Here is a 20,330-nt window from a genome sequence, read left to right as displayed (position 1 = left end):
TGTGTTGTACAGATTCTAGGAAGAATAACAGAGATGGGGCTTTCTGTCCATAGTGGACTTAGTACAAAGGATTCCACCGACGCAGTCGTGCCTGTGCGTCAAGGGAGGCTTGTGCAAGACCGGCAGATGAAAGAGATTTTGTCCACTCTCATTGCCTAGGAATTCACTGCCCACAGGCCACATGGCCCCGGTCACACTCGTAAGGACGCAGGCATCTGAGCTCTGTTATCATTGTCGGTATTGGAGCCTAACACTGACAGTTTGATAAACGTCTGTCATTGGGCAAGAGATCCAATCTCTGCGTTGTGGGCCAATAGCCACTGAAAACAAGCAGTGTTATTTGAAAACAAGTTTTAGCTGCCACCCATACAGTATGAATGATTCTCATTATACAGCACATGATGTATGAGGCCTGTTCAGAAGCCTGTCGTGTGAAAAATTAAAGAGACACAATGAAATCTTCAGAGACAACATTAGAACCACTTTTAGTTCCCAAAAGAACCCTTCACCAGATGAATCTAAACAGAACCTTATTTGTAAGGTATTTGTAAGGTAAGGTTACAAAGAGGAGTATACACTTGTTTACTTGAATTAATGTCAGTCATATGCTTCAAACGCTCGTATTAAAATACTGCACTGCATGGTCCCTACTCTATTCAGCTCTATTCACCTCAGCTCTTTTGCTTTTTTTCATTAAGCGAATTTGGTACCTGGGACCAGGTAATATTTTAAGTGTATGCTCGCTCCTGGTTCCAAGCAAAACAAGTAGGGACTAAACGTGACATGTAAATATTACAGAAATCTGACTGGCCAGAGAGACTTGTCAATCATGATGAAATGCAGACATCCAGCACAAACAACAAAATCAGAATGGAAATAGAAATGCATGCCACATTTTGTTATTCCAGTGAATGTTTGACACAAATGGAAATACAACAGTGCAGAGATGGACAAAGTACACAAACCATATACTTGAGTTAAAGCACAGATATTCAATGTAAAATAATACTCCAGTAAAAGTAGAAGTCCTCGTTATAGATCTCCACTTGAGTAAAAATACAGAAGTATTTACCTTCAAATGTACTGAAGTATCAAAAGTAAAAGTACTATGATGTATTATGACTATAATGTCCTATTATGTTTTTTGTAACAAAACTCATATTGTAGGTGAAAAGACTTAAGTGTCACTCTTGGTTCCTCAGTCTTTTAATAGAACGTCATAAATTTGTCTGACATGGATGAACACAGCAGAAAAGATTAAATAAAATGAATGATGTTATATCAAATGTTACATACACCCAAGTGTTGCCCCTCCAAACTAACAGAGACGCAGACGCCAATGCACAATATATACTTTGACAACAGCATATGCTTGTGCATTGTGCTTCTGCGTTGAGTCAGGCCAAAAACATAAATGGGCCTTTACTGTGTTCTCTGCACCAGAATTTTTTTTTACACATTTAGGAACAGGAACAGGTAAGATTTGGGTTTTTTCTGCTCCTGGGGCTACCTCTAGTGGAATTAACTTTCACAGCACTGTACTGACATTAATAGGGAGAGGAAAGGAATATGTGGTTTCTTACACTCCTCCAAAAGTTACATAGTGTAGTTTCTGCAGTGCTGAGCTGAGACTAGCAACGACAGAGGCCCTGTTCTCCGTATTACAGGTCAGTGAAGCATCATAATGATTTTGAAGCAGTAATTTTAAAGTAAAAATATTACACAGTGTTCATTTTAGCTCTCTGTTTTGTCTACATAGTTGCAGAATATAGTTTGAGCTATTTCCGAAATTCTGAAACACCTATTTCTTAAACAGGCTACGGTTTTGTTTTTCTGACTTTTACCTAAAACGTTTTTGTCTTTTGGACTTGTTTATCTCTCTGTACTGATTTTTGGACAGTTTCTTCTGGTTTTGACCTCGCTTCACGTATTGTGTTAAATAAATAAAACTGACCGTCATCCTTGGTGAATGATTTGTGACATCTACAGATCCGTAAACCGTGTATATGAATAAACAGTAGTTACTGATGACTCAAATACAGCCAAATACTAAACGTTACAAACCATTTTGTTAATTCATAACGATTCTAAGAACTGAAAGTGATTACTTACAGTCTCAAATTTGCACAACAGTTGATAAAAACAAAGTCTGACTTTTGTATTATTGGTTTTAGGCGGACAAATATTTTTTCACTTGTTTTAGCGCGGTGACTGTGTTTGTTCGTCTCCTAGCAACGGTGTCGCAGCGTGTCCCGCAGAGAGCTGTGCGGACAAGCGAGATTTGTTCAGACACGTTACGGTTTTATGCACACAAACCAAAAGAAACGGCAGATTTTCATAATACAGTGGAGTAAAAGGTAAGATATTTGACTATGAAATGTAGTGGAGTTAAAGTAAAAAGTCGGCCAAAATGGAAATACTTCAGTAAAGTATAGTTACATGAAAAAAAAAGTACTTACAGTAACTAATTTACATTTACTTTGTTACTGTCCACCACTGCAAGGGTGTTAGAGCAGGGAAAACACTCAAAAGTGCAGACCTGAGATACACCAACCTGGACTAAGATCCACTGACATAAACAACCCCCTTTTTTGTCCAGAGCATAGGCATTTCTGTGTAATGGGCCAGAGGTCAGTGTATATTGTTGTTGTATTGTTTTGTTTTATTATGAATAATACTGCTATTATTTTTGGGACGTCAACTGTTGAAATAATTAATGGCAATAAATCATGTTGGTTGGTGCAGTTAACCGCGATGAATCCCATGATAAAAGCTTCATCAGTATTTGTTACTTTTATTAATGTAGTTGAACATAAAATCATCTGAACACAAGCTTAGCATGAAAATAGACTTCATCAATAAAGGTTTTCATCAATGATGTTCAAAGAGAGCAAGAGAGGCTGCATTTTAGCCTCTTGCTCTTATGCTGCTATTAAATTTAGCTTATCTAGATCGCGGTTGGTCCGGAGCCTACCTGGAATCACTCAGCGCACACACTGGACAGGGTCGCAGTCCATCACAGGGCACCAGACACTCACACAAACTGAGTAGCCAATTCACCTAACAACAGGGGTTCAAACACACAACCCCAGGATCCTAGAGCTGTTTGTTAATGACACTACCAGTTGAGCCAAAATGCTCATGCAGCACTAGCAACCAAGATTAGGATATCAGTATAGAAATTGAAGTTATTAAAATTGCGCCTATACATTTTAGAAGCTTTTTTAGCTATTTTCACTTGGATCTGCTTCTTCTCCATTATCACTATTGCCATATTTAATCAGTATTCTTTTTTCTCTAGGATTTTTGTGTTTGTCTTGTCTTTTCCACTCTCACATAAACACGAGTCCCGTGTTGTGATTGAAGATGCTGAAATGAGAAGGCAGGACAACTATAAAGTGTCAGCATTCTATCTAAGATGCGGTACAGAATCAGAGCAACTCATTTTAACCCATGTTTTCAGACTTAGGTAGACCTAAAAAAACCCTCACTGGGTTGTTTTTTTTTAAACAGATTGTGGGTTGGTAGCAGACCCAGATACACACTACATTAAAGTGATCTTTTCATAATAAACTCTGGTTGAAAAGTTAAACAAACCACATGCTATGATTAGATGACAAAAACAGGATATGTTGTGGTTTGGCAACATGCAGATGGAACATCACTGATTGCGCAGAAGATTAAAATCTACAATATTACATTTCTCATGCACAAAAGTGTGCATTGTTTGCAAAGTCTCTGTGGATCCTTGTGGAGCACACATGGTTGAATTAAATAGGCTTTAATGGTCTTTCAGTGATAAACATTTAATACAGATATAAATTTGATTTAGTGCAAAACAGACCGATCATGTGTTGCCGAAACACTCAAGGCTCCACAGAGAAGCGTGTGAGGTAAACCTATATAATACTAATAATACTTGCCTGGAGAAGCTAGTAGGAAGATATTGGTTTGGGGAAAAAAAAACAAAAAAAAAACAGGAACCTGCTTGTGTGATCTGATCACACTAATTGATAATTATTGTTCATGATATAGTTGTCACTAGAACACTATTCTAATTTATATATATATATATATATATGTGTGTGTGTATGATAGAAACATCAACATTAATTAAAATGCTAGAATTACTACTTGCCTATTTTAAAACACCCACTTTAAAAGCAGAAAGAAACAATATTTATGGCAATTCTTTTATGACTCTAACAAACCATTTAGAACCTGTTATGGACTACAAAAACATTACTGCAATAATGGAGGATGCAGTTTGAGGATCACATAAAACAAACATAAAAAGAAGATGCTAACTGACAATGCTACAGGAAACAGTGTTCCCATCCATTCTGACCAAAAATGGTACTGAGCATTTAGGGTCTGGTCGAGCCTGTAATGAGCCTGTTATTGATTTCTGAGACAATTTTGGTCTTCTTTGATATGCCACATGACCACTTTCCCATTGGAAAAACTTGCCCTTGATCCAATATGGCGGCTTTCATAGCCTAAAAGATAGCCCCCCTCACCCATTACTTCCTGGGTTATACAAATTGTGCAAAATGCAATTTCCCTTTCATTTCTGAAATAAAAGTGTGTCCTGCGACTTTTGACTTACTCTGTACAATTATTTAATCCACTTAAAGCACTTTTGCACTCTGTCCAAAATGACACATTTAATCATTTTTTGTAGTATTTAATCATTATTTGTAGTATTTAATCATTATTTGTAGTAAACGTATGGCACAGGGGAAAACATCCTTGATTATGTATCTAGTTGGAAACAGCTTTGCTAATTGCAGCCGAATTTTCCATTTTTTTTTAAATAAAGAAACATTTTCAAAAACCAAGTGAGGTCAGGTCTTAGTTCTATGCTCCTTTAATCATGAAAACTTTAAGAATCATAAATATGATATCCGACCTCTTACTCGCAGATGCTTCATAAATATTAGCCAAGGGCAGTGGATTTCCTTGGTGGTGCCCCCTGTGGGTCCCCTTCACATCTGTAGCACAATTACAGTGCTTGTGGCACACTGTAGCAGCTGGTCAGGACAAAAATAAACCAGCTTGAAGCAAGGAGTCAGGGCTGGGTCTTAATGAGTGGCAGTAAACATAGATGGTGGGAGGTGGTGAACGCCAGGCTTCCTTCAAACACTGAGTCTGATAGAGCCTGACATTTTTACATTTTTTCTTCTTTTTTCTTTCTAAGGGCATAAGATATGACTCAGCACCTGTAGGTTATAGTGTGCTAATGGGGAGGTTTGGTCAGGTAAAGACACAGTAAATAAATACTGCTCCATAAAGACTTTAAAACAAAAACACCAGGTTGAAGGTAAACAGCATCATGTTAGATTAAATGCCTGTGGTGCCTCCTGGAAATCCAGTTTCAAATCTGCAAGTGTACACATCTGATTTCCATGCATTCTGTAGAACCACTGTTGAAAACAAGAATTCTTTTACATATACTATATTTGCAAACGTTTGAACTCCTTATAATAAGTGATTTCATCTACTTTCAGGTGCACTCATCGAGGACACATTCAGCTATGTGTAGTTGGTAAAATCTCCATAATTAATTATAATCATACACAAGATAAGATGTAAAATATCCTATCCCAATACATTACGGCCCACCCCACTCTCTTCCTACCTTACCCTTAAGCATCAACAACCATAAATCCACACTGGCCTCCCTGGAGACTAAGGTTGTACCTAGCCCCACTGGCACCGTTAATCCACGCTCAGTGCCACCAGTTTCATGTGATCTTTACGTGCTACATCGCCAACCACCACAGCAGCACCTCTAAAGTGCATTTCCCCAACTAGTCTGTGTTCTCTTTATCCACAACCACTAACTAGACCTTCACAGCTGCCCTTAGTTTCCGGCCCCTGATGCCCAACTGCAAAAGCAGGGATGTGACAGACTTGGCTACAAATCCCCTAACAAATCTCCACCGGTCTCACATGTGCCCTCCACCCACGTTCCCTCACCTCAGCCGCCAAGTCCACGTACTTCAGCTTCTTCCTTTCAAATGCTTTGTCTACTTCATCCTCAGTTGAGGGGGGGGGGGGGGGGGGGCAGCACGGTGGCGCAGCAGGTAGTGTCGCAGTCACACAGCTCCAGGGCCCACAGCTCCGGGTGACTGTCTGTGAGAAGTTGGTGTGTTCTCCCCGTGTCCGTGTGGGTTTCCTCCGGGTGCTCCGGTTTCCTCCCACAGTCACGTTGGTAGGTGGATTGGTGGGTAGGTGGATTGGTGACTCAAAAGTGCCCGTAGGTGTGAGTGAAAGTGTGTCTGTGTTGCCCTGTGAAGGACTGGTGCCCCTCCAGAGTGTGTTCCCGCCTTGTGCCCAATGATTCCAGGTAGGCTCTGGACCCACCACGACCCTGAACTGGATAAGTGCTTACAGATAATAAATGAATGAATCCGCAGTTGGAACTGTTAAATCTATAAAATAAACTATCCATTTACTTCCAGAGTATAGCACCATATCTGGCCTCAGTGTAGTTAACACAATGCACTCTGGGAAAAAAGCATAAAATTGAATCGTCTGCATGAGGCAATGCTCAATGGTGCATTTACTAAAGTGGTTAATACACCCATTACACCATGGAACAGCCTTTGAGGTCAGTTAGTGACTTTAATAATTCAGAACTAAGCATCTAACACCAGTACCTGATGTTACTTATGTTATTTTCGCAAAATGAAATCAAATTCTTAGAGAGCAATCTAACATTACGCCTACCCAGAAGATATTCATTTTACAACTGAGAACATTTATGTTAACAATACCTTAATTCCCTGGCTTTTGAAATGTTTAAAAAGATAACAACTCATACCAGCACAACACTAACACACTACCACTGCACCTGCACTGCACTGCAGTGCTGAGCATGATCCACCATCCACATCTGCTCTGTGGTGGTCCTGATCACTGAAGAACGGGGTGAAATGGGCATGAGAAAGTATGCAAAGAAAATGCGCCTCTATAGTCAGTAATGATGATTAAATGAACAATGATCCAAGCTGACTTACATAATATCCTGTGAAATCCTAATGATGGCCTTCATAGGTAAAATGAATTGGTCACCTGAGCTATTTAATACACAAGGTCTGCAGTTTGTTGCACATGTTATTTTCAATTCTTAAACTTGGACTGAGATTTCAATAATAAACAAGTGGAGAGAGATCTACAGGTCAGCACTTTGTTTAGAAGAATCTGGGGCAAAAGTAGTTCTGATCAAACAAAGTGGTCACAAGACAATATTCCTCAAACACTGGATGGTCAAAAAATGTATTTAAATAATAACAAAATATGAAATGTCAGTGTTTTAAATGAATAATGGAGGGTTGATGGTTTTATGTATATATTTATGTATTTTTTTATGTACATCATTTGATTGTATTTTATTCCTGGTTAAATATAAGGTAATAAAAATAAAAAATATATAAAAAATAAATTAAAAACCCTGATGAGGTTAAGGTGAAGGTTTATCAATGGTATTTAAGGAATAGCTTGTTCTCTTGAAATGTTTAGTGAAAGATATACTTCTACCACCTCCCCAAGGAAAGCCCTGGAGTAAGAGGATTATTAAGTGCTGCTGACAGGTGGAGGCACAAGGTGAACACCAGAGCTTTATCACTGTCTCATGGTTGCACTGAAATAAAGCAGATATCCTTGTGTCCTGGCATCTACCCTTGAGACAAGGGCAAGGGATAGAGGGTATCTTCATCACAAATGAACACAGGGAAATGGGCCGGACGTTGTCTTAAGATCTAAAATGAAGGCTGATGAATGATTCTTTATTCCTACTGCCAAGTCAACCCAAATAACTGTCTTGTGAGATGCAGCCAGGACACTCACAAGACATTCATGTGCTTTGTTTATCTTGATATGGTCCTTGGAACATAATTTTATTAAGATTACGTAAGTACACAAATAAATGTGCAACAGCATGCTCTTGACCTTGTAAATTGGTAACAGCAGGAGATGGGAATAACAAAACATAAACACGTTTAACCATAAAGCATAATCATATGACTCTTGTCATATTAAACACCGCTTATTGTCTAGGTCTGTGTTTTATCGATGAAACTATGGCTGCACAATTTTATTTTTTTATTGCTGATCATTGTTATAATAAACAAATTATCCTCAGTTTTGGTTTTTACTGAGTGTTGGTCAAATCAGTGTTTTGTTAGTGCTTGGTTCAGGTTAATTGAGTAATCTGCCAAATGTCAAACGGTTTTGGTCAAAATAAGGAATGATCTCTGACACTATGAACTTATCAATATTTTCATAAATGGCATGTGAATGTACTTCTGAGCAGTTCCCACTCCACTGCAATTCTTATTTATAATATCTTCATTGTTAAAAACAGGCTATCATTGATTTCTCCCAGGCATGGTGCCTGGTCTACATCAGAATGCTTAGTCAGTTAGCACAGTATTTCAGCAACCTGACAGTGCCCAGTATTGAATGCACTGTGCCCTGAAATGTTATATTGACCCTTGATCCTTGGTAAAGATAAACAAAAATAATACTTTTGTACGGAGATTACGAGTTTGACACCTAGTGATGCGCGCACTCTACCTCATTCATTCATTGTCTGTAACCGCTTATCCAGTTCAGGGTCTCGGTGGGGCCATAGCCTACCCAGAATCCCTAGGCTCAAGGCATGAACACGCCCCGGAGTCTTTCGCTGGGCAATACACACTCACACATTCACTTGCACACTCAAAACTAGCGACACTTTTGAGTAGCCCGTCCAACTACCAAAGTGTATTTTTGGACCATGGGAGGAAACCAGACACCTGGAAGAAACCCACGCAGACACAACTCCTCATCCAGAGCAGGGTTCAAACCCACAACCCCAGGTCCCTGGAGCTGCATGATAGCAACACTACCTACTGCACCACGGTGCCACCTTTACTCAGTTTTATACTAGCCAAAATGACTTGAGCTATCCCAGTGGTTCCCAAATTGGAGCTAATTTAATGTCAATTTGTTTATATTAACAAGTTTATATTACAATGTTTAAACAAAACAAATTCCAGTGGAGTCTGGAAGCAAAGACACCTAGAGTTAAATGCTGTTAACGGGACTGGAACTTGCATATATTTTTAAGAATCATATATTGATATATTTTCAGAGGTGGCTTTGGCACGCGTCATGGTCAAGCAAAAAAAAGAAATAAAGAAATGGAATGAATTTATCAGACCGCGACCCTGAAATGTATTAAGCGGCAAAGATGATTATAATTATAGCAGTAGATCGATTAAGGCTCCTTTCATTCTAAAACACTAGAGACTTTAGATTAAAACTGGTTGCCTCAGTCACTAAACTAAGATTAGGTCAAATTTCTAGCAAGAAAAGGATGCATTTCCAATCTCATGGAAATGTGTTTTTTATTTAGCTTTGCTTATCTTTGTCAATGGTACCAACAATTCTGGAAGAAACTGTATTATACGACAGTTAGTTCCGACTCTGACCGAAACTCTTCAGGTATCACTCCGCAAAATACATGTAACCTAGCAACAACGCCAGCGCTTACAAAACAGAACTGTGCCTGGACATTTTCAGTAAATTGCTACGTCTATGTGGTTTCTGTGATTGTGTTTAACTCAAGACGCCTCTTTTTTCTCTGCTGCACTTGTTTGACAAAAGTTGTCATAATTCATCTTTAAAAAGTTCTACTGTGCCTTTAAGACTGATCCTCTGTTCTGATTGGCTGACCCTATGTACATACCAAACAGATTGTAAACATTTGTTCTCACCTGAGGATTGTCTTCCATGACTGCACGGATTTTCTCCACCACATCAATGCGCCGATGGCGGTGGAGAGCATTGATCAGCTTAGCCAGGTTTGCATCACCGTCACGGATGGTCCAGTGCTGTAGGGCGGCGTATGCCCTCTCGTGATCAGCGAAGTAACCATTGGAGAAGGCTGCTACCTCTCGTTCTGTGGCATTAGCCAGGGACTGGTACATGTCAATCCACTGGCTGCCAATCTGGGCTGCTACCAGCTTCAGGATATCAACACCTATTGAGACCAAATAAAAGCATAATAAAGTATGATCAGATATTTCTCTCTCAAACTACACTTTTACCTTGGGCATGGGTACGTTTTCAAAAGGTAACAGTTTGATTCACCATTTGATTCACAATTCATTAGTTTTATTTTGGATAAAATAAACAACAATGTGATTCAGCAACGTGACTTTTTTTAGTGCATATGCATTTCAATTTGTGGATCTGATGCTCCTAGCAGTCCTCACATTTAACCAAGCTAAACCAAGCTGGGGAGAACACACCAACTCCTCACAGACAGTCACACGGAGCAGGACTTGGAGGTGTGTGAGTGCAACACTACCTGCTACGCCACTGCAAATTAAAACTTTAGAATATTTTCAGTGGGTGGCAGCAGGTAGTGTCGCAGTCACACAGCTCCAGGGACCTGGAGGTTGTAGGTTCGATTCCCGCTCCGGGTGACTGCCTGTGAGGAGTTGGTGTGTTCTCCCTGTGTCTGCGTGGGTTTCCTCCGGGTGCTCCGGTTTCCTCCCACAGTCCAAAAACACGTTGGTAGGTGGATTGGCGAATTAAAAGTGTCTGTAGGTGTGAACGTGTGAGTGTGTGTGTTGCCCTGTGAAGGACTGGCGCCCCCTCTAGGGTGTATTCCTGCCTTGCGCTCAATGATTCCAGGTAGGCTCTGGACCCATCGCGACCCTGAACTGGATAAGCGCTTACAGATAATGAATAAATTAATATTTTCAGTCAAAAAACTATTTAGGTGCATGATTCACTAGTGTTTGTTACCGAATGTGAGACTAAAACTCTTCCCTACACTTACTGAATAGGCTGCAATCATAGTTGTGCTATCAAATATTCACTGCACATCCAAAACGTTTAGTCATACACATACCGTAAAGCTCTTATCAGCACACATCCTTCAGTTTTGCAGGACTTGACCTGACATATTTTGCTTATGACAGCATGTGATGTATAATGTAGGTCAAATTGTTTACACTACATTGCTCTAAATATGCGTTTGCTAAGAGCAAGAATGCAATAGGAGCTCTGGATAATGCTTCTCTTTACTCTTTACAATTACTGTTTTTAAGAGTAATTGATTCTTGGCTTTTAGACTAACACTAACACTGCATCAACGTAATTTGGATTAAGTTGGAGTTGGAAATTATTCATGAGTCCAGCAGAGTGCAGCACATTCATCGATGGGCTTTTATGAGGATTATTAAATATAATCAATACATTCAAATACAATAATACAAAAACACTGTAAAACATTCAGCTCAGTGTAAACTCCAAATCATTTCAATGACAGAGACGTTGGGAATAAAAACAAATACCAGACATTTAGCTACAACTTCCAGCTTCTTCATCTGAATGAGGTTCAACAGTTAAAACTAAAACCAGACTTTAGCTAACACGGCTGAAATGTTTAATATAATTTTTATATACTAATATTACATTCACTATTAAAATCCACCCCCGATTAAACCCCTAAAACTCATCTCTGTTCATCAGAATGACAGATTTAGTTCAAAGAATGAAATCCCCTAATGCCATAAAATGTATATGGATATGCAGTAAGGCTCTCCTCGTCTGCCATTATCCCTCTGCCGTTTGCCTACATTTTTGATAACCCCACCCCACGAACCAAGTGGATTGGTTCTTTGATGTAAGAAACCCTGATGCTCTAATTTTGAGACATTATTTGAGACTGTTCTTGGATCATGCAGTTTCAAAGTAGAAATGTTAAGCCATGGTTTTGGCGGCTTATGTCACATTTATACATCTAGCATATGATTAAAGGGAATGTCTACAATTGTGCAGCTCTTTTAAGGTGGAATGATGTGTTTGAGGGACAATAACAACAGTTGTTTGTAGGTGGCTAAATCTGAACTTGTCTGTAAGTTCTTATTCACTGTTTGAAATACTACGGAAACTGGTTTGCATTCAGGAACCAACAAGGAACCATTTCATTTCTCACATCTCAAGTCTTTGAGAAGAATGTTAAGGCCATTAAAAGAAAGTTAATAAATATTAAATATTGATCAGAATAATTAAAAAATATTAAAAACAATGAAATGGTTGGCACCTTTATTAAAAAATGTAGCTGTCAAAAGCTGGACAATTATTTTTTCAACACAGATCACTGTAATCCCTGCTTAAAAGTTGAACCCACAAGGTAAACACTGCAGTCGATTGTAGCCGCATGATTACAGAGTGTCTTGTTAGTGGAGAGGATTAAAGCATCTATCTATAAGCCAGATCTTCTTTGTTTGTGGTTGATCTATCTGCAGCAGATTTGCTGAGGATCTATGGGGGATAGCGTGCCATGGATCAGACGGCTGTGTGAGAGACGGCTGGGCTCTGCATGCCATCCTGTCACGTCCAGCAGCCTCTGCACAGTGATGGCAAGAGGGAGAGAAGTAGACTCATGCTTTTGTAAGCTCAGCCGACCTTTTTATTCAGAGGTCCTTGTCCTACTCTCCAGGGCAGTAGCTATGGTGGAATCTAAAATATGCCACTTCCTTCCGAAAGCTGCTCCTCATTGCTTGATTATGAGCGCTTTGTAAAACATCAGGCTTTTATAAGGCGCCATCTTAGGATAACGTCTATCATGTGCCTGTAGTTTTTCATGACTGCAATATGCGCTATCTTTATGTTTTTAGAGCTTTTATAAAGAGAAGTTATATAAAGCAGTGTTATAAGAGTTGTAGACCAGTGTCAGTATCCAATATATTTCATGAGCATACCTGGACATTCTGATACATATATACTTTCAAAATATATTATATATGATATACAATTCCTTTAAAAAAAGTATCAATCTGTTCTTGTCTCTTTATTAATTTCTGTCTCTGTTCCAGTCTTTGGTGAGTGGGTGCTGATAATGTGCTTGAAACACAAACACAGAGGGATGATTCTGACAATCGGGGAGTTGTCCATTCTGTACGGTATGGCACATTGTGTATCAGAAATGCTAAGAAAGTGCATAGCATTGCTGACCTGTGCCATATTTCACACTATAATCCTCCTTCCTGATTTGATATTGGGAATTGTATGGCACATAAACAGCTGTGTTAGATTGTGAGGTCATTAAATCATCTTGTGAGGCAAACAAAGCTGAAATTTGACCTAAAATTTTGTTTTAAAATTTGTTGAAAAATATATTAGTACCGACAGAATGATGAAATTGATAACAAACATCAGCAGGAACAATGTTTTGGTGGTCTGCATTTCCAATGTATTTTTAATAGGTGTGCTTCAGAGATACCAAATTAAAGTAGAAGCAAAGACTTAAGAGAGAGGGGGTGAACTGCAGCATGCTAACTAGCCAATAAGACACAGAGCCATAACATTTTCATTTGAGAATTCAAACGAAGCAGCAAACCAGCTGCAACAGGTCTAGCCTGGCTATGAAACAAAGGAACCCTCAAAGGGATCCGGGACTTCCCCTCTGTGTTCTTAATAGGGGTCCTGCGGTGGCTTTGAAAAGATGTCTCATAACAACAAAACAGCAGCGTAGTAAAAACCAATAGTGGTGCCACCTTATCTTGTGTCACCTCATCCCTTGAGTCTGCAGAGTCATCATTCCCACTGAAAACACAACCTCTCCCTTTCCCACGAGAACTTCACTACACACAGACAGTCTCTCAGTCTTGAATCCTCTCAGAGCTTTGAAGCTGACACATTAGCAGTGATACTGAAACCAGTACTATTTAATCTTAGTGAGATGTAACTTTAAGCTTAGCTGCATCTATTGAAGCCCTTCAGTTAACACAAAAATATAAAGGTGTCAAACATCTGACAAAACTAGCTAAATCAAACATTTTTCTAAAGATTCATTTTGAAGACTGAGTATTAGCATTTGCTAGCTTGTTTTTTACTCTACTCTAGTAGCGCAATTAATCAAAATCAACATTCAGAACTTCTAATCGACATAATCTTGTCTATATTGATTATATCTTTAATTTTTATTCTGCTATGCCCCCACTGTGTGTTCATGTACTGTCCCTTAAAAACCACGCTACCAAGCTGTAGTCACGTGATTCTGCCACATGGAAGCAACCTAAACGCCGAGGCCGACCAAGCGACTTGAGCAGATAGTATCAAAGAAAAACACAGCACCTGTGTTTGACTACAATTAAGACAACACGGAACAAAAAGAAGTCGAATGTAAATGCTGAGAAAACACAAGAGGAACAAGCTCCCAGCAACATTAGAAAAAATATCCCATATTTAAAACTGGAGCATATTTACAGTACAAGCCTCGTCACTGAACTATGAGGGTCAATAATACAAATAACAAAATAATGGTTCATTAATTGTAATCATGGTAAAATGTACAATTAATCGTGATACTATCACCCAGCACTAAACTCTAGCTAAAACTTAAACTAGGGCTAGGCAATTAATCAAAACTAATCCGAGCATCTAGAGTCAGCTTGTACAAGAGAAAAACACTGTCTGTGGTTTGGGTGTGTTTTGACCTTAGTGAAGCCGACACTGAACTTTAAGATTTCAAATGTAAACAGTGACTAAAAAAAACTGTTTCAACACTTGAAGCACAGTCACATGAGCAAATATGAACAGTGCATTGCTCAAAAAAGAAAAGAATGAGAAGCTCCCAGGAGCATTAGAATAAAAATATCCCAACTTTAAACGAGTCCCGCCCTCCCCTACTCTGATTGGTTCCCTTGAGTGAGAAGGGGGAGTGGTGAAGTAGCCTAAAATCTTCTGATTGGATGGTCTGACTGTAGATCTGACTGGTCGATAACCTTCTCTGTAAACATTTAATTGGTCAGTCTGCACGTCAGTAGTAGTCGTCGTCGTCGTCCCCCAACCCCCCCGCCCCGGAGACATGTCCTCTTTTTCATGTCAGATCTGGTTACCCTACTGATCCGAAACAGCAAGTATAAGTCAATGTTACTGACCTATGGAGCAGAAATAGAGCAAGATCCTCATCTCGGTTCATGCTTTTCAACATTTGGAGTGCTCTCCGTTGTCTAAAAATATTTCCGACGTGACCATAGAGAGAGAAAGAGAGAGAGAGAGAAAGCCTAGCATACCACACTGAGCCAGTCTGTCTTTCACTTACTTACTTGATGCTTTGTAAAAACATCAGACTAGTTTCCAGCATGAAGAAAGACTGTAGAGGTAGAAAATGGTGACATCTTCTGAACTTTATACAAAGTGTTTTTCAATTACAATAATGAACTATGCCTTGAATACTCGAGGAAATTTACAGTATAATCTTGTCAGTGAACTGTGAGGGCAAAAAACAAAAACAAACTGTTCATTAATTGTAATCAAAGTCAAATGTTTGACTAAATGTGATATTAACTAAAGGATTTTGGGGGCAAATTTTATTTATAATACAAAAAGAATAGCTTCCCTTACTTTCTTTAAAGATTTAATATTAGAGATCATATGTTCTGTTTAGACAGTGATGATGTGTTGAATTCAGTGAGTCTTCAGGAAATATTAATTGAACTATTGAGATCATACACCAAATAATGTTCAAATGTTTTCCTTCAATAAAATAAGTCATTTACAGGAAACAGGATGACAAGCGGCTGAATCTCAAAGCAGCGAAGCAGATGAATGAAGTGACTCATGAGCTAATCACTCGGGAAATGCTGCAGCTTCCCCTGCACGGTAAGTTTGACTGTGCCACACATGCTGTCTGACTTAAGCTCACCCATGAAGTTCCTAATCGGCCCCAATAAAAAGTCCCTAGCCCACCCTGCCTCAGAGCATTGGGGTTTTTATGGACAACACCTATTGAGGGAGTCGTAATATGTGGCGCGTACACACACAGGGGTGGTTTACTCCCCTTTGATCTGAGCTACATGTGCTCTGTTATGCCATTTGAGGTCCTGCCTGGCCTCCAATGAAAGAATTCATTATTTCTACGATCACTCCTTTAACTTTATGTATGTTTCCCATGCAGCTCTTTACGGCTGGCATTTAACTACTCTAGTAAATAGACACAAACGCCCGCAAGCTCTCCAATTAAACACCTTGAATAAATTAAGGCAATAATCTGGTGTTGTGTTCTAAAAACCAAATAGTTGCATAAAGTCTAGCTGTGTTTTTGACCCCATACTAAAATGATCTAAGGACACTTTACTAAGCATCTTAAAGGTTCAGGGTCTTTTTTTAGAGAGAGGGTAAACTGTATAAAGTTTCTCATACTCTGAAGTTTAGAGACAATGAAATTAAAGTGTAGGGTTGTGCGGGGAGAAAAACAGCATAGTAAAATAAGCAGTTAAAGTGAATAAGATTTATTTTGAAAGGCCTAAATTTGAATAGATTAAAGGTCTGTTTGTGTGTGTATAGCTTTAATGTGTTTTTTTAATTAAGAAATAAATAAATAAATAAATGACTGTCCTCTGTATGGTGATTCAATGAGATGTTCCAAAGATGTAACTATTACTGCTCACTGTAAAAGCAGCACTTTTTACTTTCAGTAATTTTGAAATGGATCTTAAAACTTAGAGGAACACTATGCAACGTTTTTAACTTAAAATTACAGTTTCAAAATCATTGTGACGTGATAGAGAAAACAGATCTTCTGTCATTGCTACGCTAGGCTGAGCACTGCAGAAACTGCACTATGTAACTGCTGGAGAAGGGTAGGAATCCAGAACCTTCCCACTGATTTTAGTTCAATGTTGTTATTACAATTAACTAAACTAGGGGGAGTCCCAGGAGCAAAAACATCTTTAAAAATCTTACCTAGTGTTCCTTTAACTGTGTTTTTCTGATATTTGAGGCTGTTTTGTCTGATTTTGTCTGATGTGTGAAGGTTAATGTGTACAATAGAGGCAGTGTTTTGTACAGCCATATTTGCCTGAAGCACTAACCGTGTTTAACCAGCTCCAGATCCATGTTAAGTTTGGTGAATGTGATATTAATTTAGAATATCACAACTGTATATATAGATATTTTTTAATCCGTGATCAGCACTGTCCCACTTTGCTTGCTCTAAATGAGTGCTGGTCAGTCAATAATGTGTTCAGAAAATCTATAGCTCAATGACCCCTATTCCCTCTCCTGCCTTTACATGTACAGTAATTCTGAGAAAGTCACATGATGGTGGGGAGTAATTCTTCAGCCTTTAGAAGTGGGCATGACGGCCACCCTGAATAGCCCCCAACACTACCCCATCCCAACAACCCTTTGGTATTGCGCTGATAAAGACCCAACAGCTCACAAAACCACAGAGGACTGGAATAATCTGGTTTAAACTGCTCAAGATTGGATCCAGGGCACTAACACACACACACACACACACACACCCAGACGGATATCACAGGCTGACATCAGTCTGTGCTTGGCACTGCTGTCCTGGTGTCTCACTATTGTAAGCTAGCAGTCACATATACCGGCATACAACTATATAGTCACCGATTACAGGAAAGAGAGAGAGAGCGAGACAGAGACAGAGACAGAGACAGAGAGACACACAGAGAGACAGAGCGACAGAGCGACAGAGAGAGACTAAACTAAGGGAATATTATAAACTAGGAAAATGATATATATATATATATATATATATATATATATATATATATATATATAGAGAGAGAGAGAGAGAGAGAGAGAGAGAGAGATAGATAGATAGAGAAAGAGAGAGAGCAACAGAGAGAGAGAGAGAGAGAGAGAGAGAGAGTGTGTTAGAGAGGGACCAAGTGATATGCACAAAACAAAGAGAGGGATAGAGATAAGGTGAAGTAAACAATGACTTCATTTACAAGAACCACAATGAACTGATATAAATACCTCAGTGTATAGTATGGAGTGGCCTTGCAGTGTATCATATTACATTTATTTTATTTCATTTTATCAGGACTTGAACATAAGAATGTGGCTAATGTGTTAGCTTAGGACGAACACTAGCTTGTGCACAGGGCCTTAGTTTGGGAAATCATTTTGCAAGTATTGTTTCGTACATTGTATATTCATACTTTTATTTGTTTTCGTACTTTTATAAGGTCAAATGCTTTGATAAACTATAATACAAGGCTGATTATCAGGCCTTCCTTATTGCGCTGTATGAAAAAATGTATGTTAAATAAATTAGTAAATAACTGCAACCATGTCATGTCTTAGTTGACCTAAGTTAAGCCTGACTGAAAAGTTTATTTGAGGCTCTGTGTTCAAAATGGCTCCCTATTCACTATTCTCCATATTACTCATTATACAGTGCACTATTATAGGGAACTGAATTGAGGAGGGTAGTGAACTTCGGACACTAACTCATGCAGGTTTTTACCAAACAATACAGTGCATTATGGGTAGGGTGACCAGACGTCCTCTTTTACCCGGACATGTCCTCTTTTTTGGACTTAAAAAAATGTCCGGGCGGAATTTCACAAACGTCAGGGATTTTGTTTTTCTAGAGCTTACATAGAATTTCGAGAAGAGCGTTTCGTTCACAAACTAGTCCTGCCCTCCCCTACTCCGATTGGTTCGCTTGAGTGAGAAGGGGGCGTGGTGAAGTAGCCTATAACTTTCGGATTGGACGGTCTGACTGTAGAGCTACCGTTATTGGTCGATAACCTTCTCTGTAAATATTTAATTGGTCAGTCTGCAAGTCAGTCGTCTAACACCCCCACCCCCCACCCCCCGCCACCCGGAGACGCCCTCTTTTTCACCATCTCAGTTCTTGTCACCCTAATTATGGGTATCTGCTATCCACTAGTGTCAGCTAGTGTATATGCGTTGTATGCTAACTTTTGCAGTGCATTATGGGATAGTTTGAGTGCACTGACAATTATGCACTAGGTTTTCAAACACTCATACAAAATGGCGGAACTCAAAATTAGTGCACTATATAGTGAATAGGGCACAGTTTCTGACATGCAGAGAGTTTTTATGACATTCAGGGCACTTCCTGCAGTAGCACACGTGATGGCAACTTTACGACACTAAAACATATGGGTGACTAAAGGCAAAACGATGACTCATCTTAAATTTTTTTTCCAGAAATATATAATTTGAGAAATTTAAACGGATTAAAAAAAATAATAAAGATGATATTTTCAAACAAAACATTTATATGTTATAGGACCTTTCACTGTGCTCCAAATGAACTGACAACATTATGTCTTGGGTCCATTCCGTTTTCTCAGACTAATTGCTTAATCAGGCTATTGCCTTCTTGCAAGCATAGAATCATAACAACTACAGCTGTGTATGTTGGTCAGCAAATGGTAGAGATGGCAGACAGAAGAGATGATTAGGGTATTGTCACACTGTCCCAGCTTGTGTAACTGTTGGATTATCCTGTAAAATATCATGCTCTCCAGGGCAAAATGAATGGGATTAGTTCACTGGTGTGATAACAAATCAACAGATGGCCTACAACACTGAAATCCCATTGTGCCAGAGCAGTGCCCATTACAATGCGCTGGCTCTGGGTGCTGGCAAGTACTTAGTAGGACATATTGTCATTAGCATTCTGTGTAAATCCCTGGATGGCAAATGTCACTTACAGATTACAGCTCAGTGGCAGTTTATTGAATTAAAAGAACATTCTAATGACATTCCACTGTAGTCCCATCTTTTTATGTGTTCCCTTACAACGGGGAGTAGCAAGAGGATTTGACCACTGAACTTGGGCAAAATTAATTAGTGACAAAATGGTCACAGGAACTGCCGGATTTAGTTTAGAATATAATCTTGTGTCCAGTGTATTATTATAAAATATTGTTTTATAATATCGCACGCTCTAATACAGTTAGAGCTGTACAATATGGCCAAAATTTATATCACAATGCATTTCTTATATCTTAATATAGATCTTATATATCTTCTTATATCTATGTTATATATCTTAATTTCCAGTTCAGGGTGTCCAGATCCTACCTGGAATCATTGGGCACAAGGCAGGAACACACCCTGGAGGGGGTGCCAGTCCTTCACAGGGCAACACACACAAACACATTCACTCACACAATTTTTCTTGAGGTGTTGCCAACACCTACCAATGTGTGTTTTTGGACTGTGGGAGGAAACCGGAGCACCCGGAGGAAACCCACGCAGACACAGGGAGAACATACCAACCCCTCACAGACAGTCACCCGGAGCGGGAATCGAACCCACAACCTCCAGGTCAGCTGTGTGACTGCGACACTACCTGCTGCACCACCGTGCCTCCCGTGACATGCATTATGTATCTCAGGTATTTGCCATGCTGTGCCCACACCCCAACCCCCAATTGTGCCATTGTGTGAATATCTGCCATATATATAAATATATATATATATATAAATAAAACATTATATACCTCAAGGTCAGTAACA

The 20,330-nt window shown here is 39.2% G+C and overlaps 1 protein-coding gene across 2 annotated transcripts in view; it reads right to left on the bottom strand.

The window, feature by feature from the left end:
* The window catches only part of tnfrsf21 (tumor necrosis factor receptor superfamily, member 21), a 40,782-nt gene that overhangs the window by 6,145 nt on the left and 14,307 nt on the right, over nt 1–20,330 (bottom strand). For both annotated transcript variants that reach the window (XM_066678011.1, XM_066678010.1), the window contains exon 4: nt 9,768–10,033. In XM_066678011.1, coding sequence (XP_066534108.1) covers nt 9,768–10,033 — 266 coding nt within the window. The remainder of the gene's footprint in view (nt 1–9,767; nt 10,034–20,330) is intronic.

The sequence above is a fragment of the Hoplias malabaricus genome, chromosome 7 (assembly GCF_029633855.1).
Source record: "Hoplias malabaricus isolate fHopMal1 chromosome 7, fHopMal1.hap1, whole genome shotgun sequence".
NCBI classification, from domain to species: domain Eukaryota; kingdom Metazoa; phylum Chordata; class Actinopteri; order Characiformes; family Erythrinidae; genus Hoplias; species Hoplias malabaricus.
The sequence above is the reverse complement of the archived record's forward strand: the minus strand, read 5'-3'. Positions and strand labels throughout refer to the sequence as shown.